This window comes from Molossus molossus, unplaced genomic scaffold, assembly GCF_014108415.1.
Source record: "Molossus molossus isolate mMolMol1 unplaced genomic scaffold, mMolMol1.p scaffold_m16_p_22, whole genome shotgun sequence".
NCBI classification, from domain to species: Eukaryota; Metazoa; Chordata; class Mammalia; order Chiroptera; family Molossidae; genus Molossus; species Molossus molossus.
Window position 1 is genome coordinate 14,443,561 of NW_023425358.1, and position 13,924 is coordinate 14,457,484.

General features: G+C 56.6%; 1 protein-coding gene across 1 annotated transcript; it reads left to right on the forward strand.

Moving 5' to 3' along the window:
* The first annotated feature begins 186 nt into the window (after positions 1–186).
* Positions 187–12,284, forward strand: ROBO4 (roundabout guidance receptor 4). The gene is made up of 17 exons (XM_036277263.1): positions 187–256; positions 550–879; positions 1,124–1,281; positions 1,475–1,595; positions 1,866–1,993; positions 2,079–2,307; positions 2,546–2,658; positions 3,033–3,201; positions 3,362–3,547; positions 3,671–3,713; positions 5,888–6,024; positions 6,144–6,407; positions 9,806–9,913; positions 10,099–10,234; positions 10,374–10,646; positions 10,777–11,135; positions 12,127–12,284. Exons 1-17 carry the CDS (start codon positions 187–189, stop codon positions 12,282–12,284), a joined length of 2,982 nt encoding a protein of 993 aa, XP_036133156.1.
* Positions 12,285–13,924: the final 1,640 nt, after the last annotated feature.

Genomic DNA, 13,924 nt, shown 5'->3' on the forward strand with positions numbered 1-13,924 from the left:
GCTCCTCCCAGTTCTTCAAGGCACCGAGGGCCAGGCAGGAAGCATCGGTTTCCTCAAAGCTGCTTCCCTCTGGGGCAGTCTCAGCCACAAACAACCACCACCAGCCCGCCCGCCCCTCCTTCCCTCGCTGTGAGCTCAGCGCAGCAGGACAAAGTGCTTGGGACCAGAACAGACCTGAGAGCAGCCATGGGCTCCGGAGGAGCGGGCCTCCTTGGGGTCCGGTGGCCCCTGCCGCTCCTGCTTCTGCTCGGCGCCGGTGAGTGTGGCCGCCCCCTCCTAGCCCAGGCTCCCTTGACCCGAGGCCTGGCCGGGAAAGAAGAGGCACCCTTGCTCCTTTGCCTCCCTTTTGCAGTAGGGGTACAAGAGGTGATGATGATGATGATGATGATGATGATGATGATGATGAGTGTGTGTGTAAGAAAGAGAGACAGACAGACAGATTGAGAGTCTGAAAGGCCCTCTCCTCTTTGAATTGATCTCCAGATGAGAGAAGGCAGATGAGGGGGCTGTTGGTAGTCAGATGGGGCTCTATCTCCCTTTTCCTCCCAGGAGGCATGGCTCAGGACTTCGCACCCCAGATCCTAGTCCACCCACAGGACCAGCTGCTCCAGGGCCCTGGCCCCGCCAAGATGAGCTGCCGAGCCTCAGGCCAGCCGCCTCCCACCATCCGCTGGCTGCTGAATGGGCAGCCCCTGAGCATGGTGCCCCCAGACGTACACCACCTCCTACCTGATGGAACCCTGCTGCTGCTGCGGCCCCCTGCCCGGGGACGTGCCCATGACGACCAGGCCCCACCCACAGACCTGGGCGTCTACACATGTGAGGCCAGCAACAAGCTGGGCACGGCCGTGAGCCGCAGTGCTCGGCTGTCTGTGGCTGGTGAGGCCGGGAGGGGCCTGGGGTGAGGCGCACCTGGGTGGCGAGGGCGGTTTGAAGGGCTATCTGTGAGGGGAGGCTCAGGCCGGGGAAACAGGAGGAGAGAGCTGAGTTGGCGTGAACCTGGATGGAACACCTGGGAGGTGGGGCTCTGACGAGGGGACAGTCCATGGAAAAGCAGAATGGGGCAGGTGTGGTCGGAGACACCAAGGGGAGCCTCCCTGCAGAGCCTCCATCCTCCCCGCAGTCCTTCAGAAGGATTTCCAGCTCCAGCCTCAGGACACAGTGGCCACGGTGGGCGAACAGGTGGTCCTGGAGTGCGGGCCGCCCTGGGGCCACCCAGAGCCCACAGTCTCCTGGTGGAAGGATGGGAAACCCCTGGCCCTCCAGCCAGGGCGGCACATGGTGAGTGTAGCTCCCTTCCCCGCACTTCATCCTGTCCTGGGCGCTGCTGGGCATACCCTGAGGGCCTGACCCACCTTCCAGCCTCCAGTGCCCTGCAGAACTCAGGAAAGGGAGGCAGTGAGGCCCTCAGCTTCCCTCCCCAGTCCGAGCCCCTCCCCACATGGGAGGCTCCACAATGCACCTGCCCCGACAGGTGTCCAGGGGCTCCTTGCTGGTGGGCAAAGCAGAGAAGAGCGACGCAGGGACCTATATGTGTGTGGCCAACAACAGTGCAGGACAACGGGAGAGCCGGGCAGCCAGGGTGTCTGTCCAGGGTAAGGGAGGGTGACTAAAGCCAGGGCCAACGTGGGGGGCTCCAGTTAGGCCTGTGTGGTCTGGTTTTGGCTGAGGTTAGGGTATGTGGGGATCGGCGGCAGAGTGGTGGGGACCCCATTTTAGGGGAGTTTTCTTATCCTGAAGTGGAAATAGGAGTGTCCTAGTCCTGAGAAAGCTGGGAGTTTGGGGTTCTCGAGGCGAAGGGATGCTCTGCTCCTCAATCCCTTCACTCTGGCCTGGAGAGCCCGTCCCAGCCCTATTCTCCCCAGAGCGTCGGGACTACAAGGAGCCTCTGGAGCTGCTGGCTGTGCGCATTCAGCTGGAAAATGTGACCCTGCTGAAACCGGATCCCGCCAAGGGCCCCAAGCCCGGGCCCGCTGTGTGGCTCAGTTGGAAGGTGAGGCCCAGGACCCAGTGGTGAGCCAGTCCAGGGCTCAAGAAAGGACTGGTCATGAGAATTCGCCTTTCTCCTGACTGTCCAGGTAAGCGGCCCTGCTGCCCCCGCTCAGTCCTACACGGCGCTGTTCAGGACCCAGACGGTGCCCGGAGGCCAGGGAGCTCCGTGGGCAGAGGCCCTGCTGTCTGGCTGGCAGAGCGCAGAGCTTGGAGGCCTCCACTGGGGCCAAGACTACGAGTTCAAAGTGAGACCATCCTCCGGCCGGGCTCGAGGCCCTGACAGCAACGTGCTGCTCCTGCGGCTGCCTGAGCAAGGTCAGGGACCGGTGCCCCCAGAACTCAACAGTAGACCCTCCATCCCTTCTTGCTGGGGGGCCCTGGAGGACTGTCCCACTGCAGTCTGGGGGGATGGTGGGTCCTACTCCCTTCCACCCTGGTCAGGCAAGCAGACTCTCATTCTCCTCAGTGTGACCTCTGACCCTGTGTCCCACCCCAGCTCTTGCCCTGCAGTCGGCTCCCTCAGCACTCCTTAGAGCCTCTCTCCCTCCCCCAGTGCCCAGTGCCCCTCCTCAGGAGGTCACCATAAAACCTGGCAATGGCAGTGTCCTTGTGAACTGGGTCCCACCACCTGCTGAAAACCACAATGGCGTCATCCGTGGCTACCAGGTACTCGCGCAAGCTGACACACCCCTTCCTAGTGGCGCTCTGGGCACTGAGAAATGTACCTGTGCCAAGAGCAAGGGGCACTTACTGGTGCTAAGCCAGTGTCTGCCAGACCTTGCCAAGCAGTTACCTTCTTGATCTCATTTCATCTCACAGTCCACCTGGGTTCTTATCCCCAATTTACAGATGTGGAAAGTGAGGCTGAGGTCAGGAATGTAGGGCACAGGACAGGACTAGAAATATGGGTGCACGCGGGGGGAGTGTCCCCTGGCAATCCCAGGGCAGGATGACCAGAGGACCAGAGTCTGATCTGCAGATGAAGGGCTCAGCAGCTGGGAAGGTGCCCCGGGGTGCTGCTCACCCCTGCTTGTCCTCAGGTATGGAGCCTGGGCAACAGCTCATTGTCCCCAACCAACTGGACAGTGGTAGGCGAGCAGACCCAGCTGGAGATTGCCACCCAAACGCCAGGTTCCTACTGTGTACAAGTGGCTGCAGTCACCGGTGCAGGGGCTGGGGAGCCCAGTAGCCCTGTCTGCCTCATTTTAGGTGAGGACGGAATCCACTGGTCTCACCCATATCCCTCAGCCCCTATTCCCACCTTCCTCTCTCCCTGTTCCCACCTCACACTTCCAGCTCCTCCCTGTTCTCCATTCGACCCTTGTTGCCTCACCTGCCCCCCGACCCCTGAGCTCCAAATCCTATACAGAGCAGACCATGGAGCGAGCAACCCGAGAACACAGTGACCATGGTCCGTGGACCCTGGAGCAGCTGAGAGCCACTTTGAGGCGTCCAGAGATCATTGCCACCGGGGCTGTCGTGCTCTGGCTGCTGCTGCTGGGCGCCACTGTGTGTGTCCACCGCCGGCGCCGAGCTGGGATGCACCTTGGCCCAGGTGAGAGAATGAAGTGGACTCAGGTGGTCAGGACTCCCTGGGCCCAGTGAGAACACTATGGGGTTAGATCTCTAGCCTGATGCTGGGGGCTCTAGATTCAGCCTGCTTCCTGCCCTCTCTCAGGTCTGTACAGATATACCAGTGAGGACGCCATCCTCAAACACAGGTGAGAAATGAAAGGGGCGTGGCCTGAGGTGAGGGGGTCGGGGCACCAAGCGTTAGTGGGGCTGGGACAGTGAATTGGGAGGCGTCTTCCCGACTCCAGGCGGTGTGGAATCCTGGTACCTGTGTCTCTCCTCAACTCCAAGTGAGAATCATTTTCTCTTTCAATAATGGTGACAGAGAGTAAACTGAGGATCACAAACTTAAGTGACTTTGCCCAAGGCAACACAGCCGGCCTTCGGAATTCCTTATCCTGTGCTCTGTCACCAACCTCTCACTAATAACACTGACTACTCTTTCCTGCTGACTCATTCTCCTGGGTGGACAATAGCTAGCACGGGAGGACCAGCCCAATTTCTCATTTTCTCTGTACACTTGGTGTCCACCTTGCAGTGCCTTGGCTTTCAGTAAATCACTCAGCCTGCTGAGCCCTTTCCTTCACAATAATTCACCCACAGTGCCAGCAGAGGGCGCTCTGCCTCTACATCACAGACTCGATGTTCTCAGTGACTGGGCGGTCGCAGGTACCTCCGCTCGGAGTGTGTTTTGGCTGCCAGAGCAAGTCTGCGGCTCTGAGACACGATACTAGGAAAGAAAGCATTATTCTTTTTTTTTTTTTTATCCTCACCCGAGGATATTTTTCCATTTTTTGTACAGCTAGAGTGGGAGAGAGAGGAAGGGAGAGAGAGAGAGAGAGAGAGAAACATCGACGTGAAGGGACACATCGAGTGGCTGCCACCCGCACGACCAACCAGGGCCTGGGACAAACTGCAACCGAAGTACGTGCCCTTAGCGGGAACCGAACCCGGATCTCTCCGGACCACAGGCCGACGCTCTAACCGCTGAGCCAAACCGGCCAGGGCGAAAGCATTATTCTTAATCCTACTGGCTGAGTTTTACACTAAGTAACCATTTTATCTGTCCACATGCTCCTGCTCTTTATCTCATTAGATTTCCTCTGGGAGGTTTCACATCCCAGGTCTGCATCTTTCAACAGAAGTTTATCGAACACCTACTGTGTGCCAGACACATCCAGCCAGACCACTCTGCTGTCAATGTCCCCGCTCGGAGCAAGGTTCCAAGCGGGTGCCGGGTTCCTGCATCTTCTGTGCTCACTGGCCTTTCTCTCTAGTTACCGCCTGGGCTTTGACTGCTCTGCCCTGAACTTTCTCTGCCCCCTCATAGCGCCCCCCGCCCCGGGACTTTATCCCTGTCCTTGAGGGAGATGCAGTCGTTCCTTCAGAACAGTCTCCATCTGCCAGGAACTCAGTCTAGACAGACCATGCTGGCATGTGGATGCAGTCCAGAGCTGGCAATGCAGAAACAGGCACAAGGTACACACGGAGATTAGGGTGGGGAGTAGGGGAGGGAGCTTTTACATTTACCCTGACAGTAAGAAGGAGAAGGCCAAAGAGGGCAGCCAGAAATAGCCGCTGTGTTCACAGGGAAAGAAAAGCCATTTAGTTGGGCTAGAGCGTAGAGTGTGAGATGGGTCAGAGCAAAGCATAAGGTTAGGGAGCTGGAAGCCAGACCAACAAGAGCCCTGTTCGCCATGCTAGGCAGCTGGGCTCTCTCGGGAAATGGGGAGCCGTTGAAGGTTTCAGGCAGAGAAGTGCTTTGGTCTGATCTGTCGTTGGAAGATCACTCGGGCAGCCAGCACCCCCGACCCCCAAAGGGAAGCCGACTAGAGGTAGAGAGGCCAGCACTCACGCATTCACGCAGCCGGCTCCTGCTCTGCCAGCGCATGATCTCACCCTTCCCGGTTCCAGCTCCAGCACCAGCCTCATATGGAAGCTGTTGTTACTTTTACAGATGGAGAAGCTGGGGCTTAGCGAGGCTGCCAGACTTCTTCCTCCCAGGGGTGCACAGCTGGGCTGTGGCTGGCTGGCGGGGATTTTCAAACTGGGTTTGTTTGGCTCTAGATATAGGTTCTTTTTATCTTAGCACACAGCTGTGTCTTTTTACTACCTCCTAGCTCTGGGCAACTTGGACTTCCTCTGATCCCAGGATAGGAAAGGTCACTGAGTTTGAGGCATCCGATCAGGCATTTTAAGGAGTCTGAAGGCTTAAAAGTTGACAGAATAAAGCCTATACCACCATCTCCTCACCTACTTCAGCTACCCTCTGGTTCTCATTCCCCATCTCTCCTGCCCCTTCTCCCCTTCCCCGTTGCCACAGGATGGATCACAGTGACTCCCCCTGGCTGGCAGACACTTGGCGGTCCACCTCTGGCTCTCGGGACCTCAGCAGCAGTAGCAGTCTTAGCAGCCGGCTGGGAGTGGAGCCCCGGGACCTACTGGACCGCCGTCGCTCCCGTGAGCATGCCCAGTGGGGACCAGGGCCTCGCAATGGAACAGAGATCAGCGGGCTAGGGGAGGGAGATGTGGGGCAGGATGAATTCACCGTAATTCCTCCTGTTGTTTTTTTATTGCAGTGATCTCCTGGGATCCCCGCAGCCCTGGTGTGCCCCTGCTTCCCGACACCAGCACTTTCTATGGCTCCCTCATCGCTGAGCTGCCTTCCAGCCCCCCGGCCCGGCCAAGCCCCCAGGCCCCAGCTGTCAGGCATCTCCCATCCCAGCTGGCCCGGCTCTCCAGCCCCTGGCCCAGTTCAGACAGCCTCTGCAGCCGCAGGGGGCTCTCTTCCCCACGCTTTTCGGTGGCCCCCGCAGAGGCTTGGAAGGCCAGGAAGAAGCAGGGTAAGGGTCGGGAGGACAACCCAGTCTGCAGCAGGAGGGAGGGGGGACCAGGAGTGGGGATGTGGTGGCAATGTGGCCCGGAGCCTTGAAGATGGGTGTGGGGAGCACCCCACCCACAGCCTTGATTCTCCTGTCCTGGCGGATACCCACCGCCAAAGCACTCAGCTAGGGGTGTGCTGGCCTCGGCTTTTCTTTACACGGTATCCATGTTTCGGTTTGGCCACACCAGTCATCAGCCCTGCTTCTGCAGTCAACTCAAAAATAATTACTTCTCTCTGGAAAGTCACAGCAAGTTGCTGGAAGTCAGGAGAGTTTGGCAGAAAGGAAATACTCCTTCCCTGGGAAGCCAGCTGGGAGTCCTGCCTGGCCAGTCTGTTTCTTTAGCAACCACTATGTTAGGTGCTTCACTTATATTATTTCATTCTCACAACCTGTTGACCTGGTATTATTTCTCTAATTTTACAGATAGGGAAAGAGGAGCAGAATTGGGTAACTTGTTCAAAATCCCACGTCAGTAAGCTGCAGAACTCAAATCTGAGGTCAGAGTGGGCTGCTCCCAAAGGCTGCTTTGAATCTCTCTGGGAGCGTCCTTGGGAAATCCCATCCTCTCGCGGACTCTCTCCCATCTCTGAACAGTGGCCCGCACTCTGCTGTGTTCATGAGCCTTCTGCACTGATTAGTAAGATTTACAAATACTCAACAGCCAATTTTTTTGAAGTTTATAGTCGAATTTTTATTAAGATAAATATAGATTCAGAGTAATTAAGAGCTCGTCCAATATCCAAAGTTTTATGACTCTGAATATTGGTGAAACTAGCATTTTTTCCAGCTTTGCCTCCAAGTTATTGCATTAGAAACTCTCAGTGGTGATAAAATACCAACTCAAAAGAGGTTGCATAAATCTCATTTAAAAACCAGCTTTCCCCTGGTCTGTGACATGGCCTTGAATATGGCATCCAGCCCCTCTTAGAACATTAATACTACTGGAAAAGGGTGAGCAGTTTTCTGCAGTCAATTTTTAAGAAAGCGTCCAGTTCTGAGATGAAGCTTCCTAACCTCCCGCAGAGGTTTAGATCCTCACTTCACCGGTGTCTCTCCTCATCCCAGCCCCACCCCACCTCTGCCCCAGGACAGGTTGACCACAGTGACCCCTGTGGACTGTGGAGGTGGCCTGCCTCCAGCTCCCAGGGCCGCAGCAGTGACGGCAATATCATGCTCTGGTTTTGTAGAGAGTCACAGCGTTGGCTCTGCTGCTGTCCCCTAGCCCAGGATTGATGATTCTTCATTTTCTAAAACTGGCAGGCTCTCTCGGGGCCCCTGTTCCCCTTCGCCTTCTTATTCCTTTTTCTTATTATTTGACCTTAGTTGGGGTTTTTCTCCATGATTGACATTAGCACAACTGCACTTTCCTGTGTCTCATCCATTATATCAGGTTCTTAGTTCCACCTACTTTGCCAGATAACATACACTGCATAGTCTCATTAATTCAGACAAATATTTATTGCAGTTTGGGTGAGGCCAATGAGATTTGGCCTAACATTTTTATTGTATAGTGTATTCAAATAACATTGAAACTAACATCCAAGTATCTCCAAGCAAGGTGGGTGGAGGCGTATTGGTACCAGAATCCTTTAGAAGAAATGAAAAGGGCTGGGACAGGTATGGCTCTTTCCATAGAACCAATCAACCAACCAACATGTGTCCCCACTTCTGAGCTTAGTTAAGAAGCCAGGCACTATGCGGTACAGAGAGACCCGGGTTCGGTTCCCGCTAAGGGCATATACCTCGGTTGCAGTTTATCCCCGGCCCTGGATGGTCGTGTGGGTGGCAGCCACTCGATGTGTTCCTTTCACATCGATGTTTCTGTCTCTCTCTCTCTTCCTCTCTCTCCCTCCCACTGTATCTGAACAAAAAAATGGAAAAATGTCCTCAGGTGAGGATTAAATAAAAAAAAAAAAAAATTGGATATTAATTCCAAAACTTAAAAAAAAAAAAAAAGAAGCCAGGCACTAGATAAGATAAAGCTGATGATAGCAGAGTAGAAGCACCTGCAGTTGGCCTTCCTGGTCATATGACAACTAAAGGAAATGCGTAAAAACCAGCCCAAGTACAAAAGCAAACTTTGATGGGTGAAGTTCAGCCACTGTGTGGGTTTTCATCCCAGTGGCTCAGAAAATCTGACCACTGCACCTGGATTCTCAGGGCCCAGATGGGGTCTTAGTCTCATCCCCGCTCTGATCTGCCCATGGTGGCCCCCAGGTCTTTGAGATCAGACAGACTAGTCAGTGCTGCCTCCAGGGTCCTGCCTGGTCTTTGGTCTGGGCTTCTGATCATGGGACACTAATCTGAAGGCTGTTTCTTTCCTCCTTTGCACTGGTGCCTGGTCTTGGGGAAAATCTATTCTTTTCTATTTCTGTTACCCAGTTCCTCTCTGGTTTAAACTAAGGTCCATTTGGGTTTGGGCCGGACCAGGAAGCATTGTGTGTGCTGGGTCTATTCTTTCAGTTACCTCAGCTTCTCCATTGTCAGAGTTCACTCAGCCTTGTCTCTAAGTGCTACCGCTGCCATCCTGTATGTGATTCACCTGTTGCGAATCTCCTGTGTACGTGATTGCATCTGCGTCTCTAATGGCACCATCATGCACTGACTTAGTCAACAAATACTGACTATCTTTGGGCAGGGGACTGCCTCTCTGGGTGAGACCACACATCTCCCTACTCTAAAGCTCCTCTTCCTGTGGCACCTTGCCTGGTCTTGGGTTACTTGTTTCCGTCTTACCCATTCAGCACAACTGGACAGTCCAAGCTACCTCCCCAGGCGAGAGACACTCAGCTTTCTCAGGGCAGGGCTAGCCAGAACCAGGTGAGATTTTCATAGTGTGAAAAATGGACAGTAATAGCTTCTTTCCAAGGAAAGAAGGAGCATATGTCTCCACAGAGCGAAAATTACTGAGAAGAGAAACCACGTGATGATGTAGAGCTCAAGGAGATGGGAATGTAAACAGTAAAGGACAAGAAAGCTACTAGGTGCCAGGAGCTTTCCAATCTATTGTTATGTCATTGGAAATACCGTCACCCAAAGTGAGTGTTTGCAAATGAAACTGAGGCTCAGAAAGGTTAATGGGTTTACCTGAGTTCACACAGCTACCGCGTGGCTGGGCTGGGCTGTGAGGGCCCATTTGTGGACTCCAAGCCTAGTGCTTGCTCCTTCCACCCCGTCACAGCTGCCTGGCTGGAGGTGGGAAAAGGGAGGAGAAGACGGAGGGAGTTTTGTTCCTCGTTTCTCTGCATTCAGGGGCCCCAAAGTGTAATTGAACGACAAGGCTGAAGCTGGAGCCTGTGGTTGGGGTCTGGAGGGCACCCAGGCTTGTCCCTCAACTGCTGACTCTTCCTTTGCAGAGCTGCACCAGGCCAACAGCTCCCCACTGCTCCGGACCAGCCACCCCATGGAGCTCTGGGCCTGGGAGTTGGGGAGTAAAGGCTCCAAGAACCTTTCCCAAAGCCCAGGTGAGAGATAGTGAGGCGGTGAGGTGCAGGGGCCCACCAGGCCCTGCAGCTGGCTTCACCTGTCCTTGAGGTTGGATGGCTGGGGTATCGGGACAGGAAGCTGAGGGGAGGGGAGAGAAGGGGGCAGGCTGGGTCTGAGCTGATGGGGGTCCTGCCATTCTCATGCCCAGGCTCTTGTTCCCCAGGAGCTGTGCCCCGAGCTCTGGTGGCCTGGCGGGCCCTGGGGCCGCAGTTCCTCAGCTCCTCCAGTGAGCCGACTTGCCCTGTCCCGCCAGCACCCCTCTCCTCCAATGAACCCCCCACTCAGAATCAACAGACCCAGTAAGAGGGCATGGGGTTCAAAAGCAGGGTTGGGGTGGGGTGAGGGGTGTTAGCTGAGCTTGGGCAGGGCTGGCCATCAGTGAACAGGGCTGGGTGAAGCGCACTAACCAGCCTGCCATCTCTGTCTCGCCCCAATCAGGAAGCTGGTGGAGCCCCAAGCTCCCTCCTCCCTCCCACTGTCAGCAGCCCCCATTCCCACTTTCATCCCCTCCAGCCCCTCCAGCCCCTCCAGCCGCTCCAGCTGCTCCAGCCGCTCTAGCCGCCAGGCCTCCTCCCTCTCTGGTCTCAGCCCAACCTCCAGTCGCCTGTCCAGCTCTTCACTGTCATCCCTGGGGGAGGATCAGGACAGTGTGCTGACTCCTGAGGAGGTAGCCCTGTGCCTGGAGCTCAGTGAGGGTGAGGAGACCCCCAGGTGAGTAGCCTGAGTGAAAACGGAAGAATTAGGGTGTGCTTGTCCCTCCCTCGTCCCCCTTCCTCAAATGGAATGTTTCCACCTCACCCGCCTCAACCATCACCCGGTCTCCCACTTTGCCTCTGCCTAGGAATGGTGTCTCTCCTATGCCAAGGGCTCCTTCACCCCCCAGCACCTATGGGTACATCAGCGTTCCGACAGCTGCGGAGCTAGCAGACATGGGCAGAGCTGGGGGAGGGGTGGGGTCGGAGGTGGGGAGTTTGTTGTGCCCACCTCGGCCCTGCCTCACCCCCACCCCCAGCGAGGGCTCCTTGGCCAATGGCTGGGGCTCAGCCTCTGAGGACAATGCCCCCAGTGCCAGAGCCAGCCTCGTCAGCTCCTCCGACGGCTCCTTCCTTGCGGATGCCCACTTCGCTCGGGCCCTGGCCGTGGCCGTGGACAGCCTTGGCTTTGGCCTGGAGCCCAGGGAAGCAGACTGCGTCTTCACAGGTACATTCGGTCACCCTCGCCCTTCGGAGTGGACACAGCGCCTGTAAGACCCCCTTCTTCCCAGAGAGAGGCAAAGCTTCCTAATCGTGGTCTTCCTTGCGTTGTCCTTGAGACAGCTAGATTTTATTAAATGACTACTACACCCCAGGCTTTATGATAAGTACTTTGCATACATTCAATAATAAGGCTTCTATGAGGAATGCTCTTTATTCTTTTCCAAATGAGGAAATTGGAAGTCAAACAGGTTTATTAGCTTGCCCAAGGTCGCCCATGAGAACAAGGACAGACTGTTCAAGTCTGGAGCCTGGAGGCAGCCAGTTGCCATCCATCCCCTTACCTCCGGGATGCCCCGCTCACCCAGCGTGGGTCTCCGGAAAGGTGGCCCCCAGCCTCTGTCATTTCCTCTAGCCCAGTGTTCCAGACTCCTCCTCACTGTGGGAAGTTCTGTTTTCTCTCTTCCCTCTGCTGTGCTCCCGGGTCCTTCTTCTGGCCTTGTCTGAGGCTGTGGGGAGGGGCAGCTGGGCTCCACGTGTCCAGTAGAGTGGAGCCATGACCTCCGTGCCAACAGGGGCAGTCAGGGCTCCGGTGCCCCTTTGGTGTTCCTCGCCCCATCTGCTCTAGCAGATGCCCTCTACCCATCTTATGAACCCTAACTCTATCCTAGGCCCCCAAGCAACAACCAGGTTTGTGGTGCATGAGAGAGCAAGGATTACCCAGGGCAGAGTTCCCACGGGGGGAGAAGAGCGTGCCAGGGAGCAGGAGAGTATGGGCAAAAGGCCAGGTCGAGATAGTCCCTCTAAAGAAACTAGTGGACTGTCTTCCTGTCCCTGGGGCTGGAGCTGGTGGCCCTGGGACTGAGGGGCCAAACTGGGGCTAGATTATGTTTAAGGTTGGGTGTATGCCTTAAACTGGCCCCAAGTTTTCTGCCCTAAGCTATTTCCCAGGGGTGAAGGCTGACCCTTCATAAATATCTCTACCCCCCCACACACAGGTGCCTCATCGCCTCCCTCCCCCCGGGACGACCTCTTCCTGCCCCCCACCCTCTCCCTGCCCCTGTGGGAGTGGAGGTCAGACTGGCTAGAGGACATGGAGAACGTCCACAGCCAGCAACTGGGAAGGGGACGGCCCCCCTGGCCCCCCCACTCCTAGACCTGCCCCCAGAGACGTCATCTCAGCTGTCCCGTCCCCGCAGCTGGCAGTAAGTGTCCATCCGCCTGGCTTGTGTGGTTCTGGGGAGGGGCCATGAGGGAGCCTGGAGTCTGGCAGGAGGGACAAGGAGCAGGGGATAGCGCCACTCTCCTCCAATTCTCCTACAGGCTCCTCCTGAGGATGTCCCTGAGGCCCCAAGAAGAGGCTCGGACGCCCCCTCCTGTCAGCCACGGCCCTCGGGGGAGGCTGGGCACTGGACTGTGGAGCTTGATGCGCGTCTCCGCGGCTGGGTCCACCTGCCGGCCGGCCTCCGGGGGCGCTATCTCCCCTTGACCGTGCAAACGAATTAAACAGACTCAGAGCCAAGCCGACCGGGAGCCTTGGGACCGGGGATCTCCACCGTTCGCCCTTGCTTTTCCTCTGCTCTGCCCAGCCCCACAACCTGTTGGCTTAAGTAGCAGCCCATCTCCTGACCTCCCACCCAGAGGATCATGAGAAGTGGGGGAGCCAGGGGTCTTTCTGGGGGACAGCGGCAGCTTGTGGGGGTGGGCCATGTTGGAAGGGGCTCCTCCAGCCTCCCCCCAGCCTCGCTGGACTGCTGTTCCATGGAGGCCGCTCAACTCGCAGCCGACCATGTAAAGGAGATCCCGAGCAGGCCCCTGAGGCCCAACCGAGCACCCAGCTCCAGATGGAGCCGGGAGGGAGCTCCAGGGAGGGAGGTGTGGGAGGCGGGACAAACACCCTCCTGGCACTGCGGTCGCCATGAGCTTGCGGAATTAACACTACGAATGGCAATGCTGAGTTCTGGGAGCTCTTTCGTGGGGGAAGGGCACCTGGAGATACAGGAAGAATCCCCGGAGCTAGAAAGGGAGCAAGCGCGTGGGAATGTCCCGTAGGTTCCGCAAATAAGGGGAGAATTACGTTCGTCCATCACATTCTAAGCAGATCCTGGGAAAGGAAGGGCTGGTCTTAGCAACTTTTCCCGAGAAGACAACTGCTTTCAGCAGCCCCCGCCCCTCCCCCAAAGACCGGTCCCAGATGGTTTCCTAGAAAAGACAAAGCAGCTCCTTCCACAAAAGGCGGAACCACCTGTCGTGGTTGGCCAGCGCCACCTTCCATCAGCAGGGCAGAGGGAGGCGCGCTGGAGCCGGCTGCCGGCCTAAGCCACAGAAAGCTGCCGGGAGCAGGTGACGGGATCTTCCTCACTCGGCAGGAACGGTCAGGGGCAGAATCCTCAAGTTGGGGGCATGTGCTGGACATGAGCAGGGCCACAGGAAGACACCTTCAGGGAGGGGGGATTGGAGAGGTTCCTGAAAGGAGGTGACAATCCCCGGAGCTCCAGAAGCGCTACCAGAGACCACCCTGCTCCGGAGCAAGGCGGGCCTGAGGCCGGTGCTCCTGGACTACCCTGACCCGGCCAGTCCGGGCCGGAGGGCTGTGACCCAGGAAGCGGGACCAGTGCTGCCGGTACACACTCTTCCTCTCTTATTGCTTCTCCTTTTCTGGAATTTGCTTTCTTTTTAGCTTCCTGGTAAAATTCCTTTTAAAAATATTCCAAACCTGTGTGCTAGACCAAAGGAGAAAAAGGGATGTGGCAGGTCAAACTGGCAGGAGCGGCCCTGGCCCGGGAGGGCAGTGCA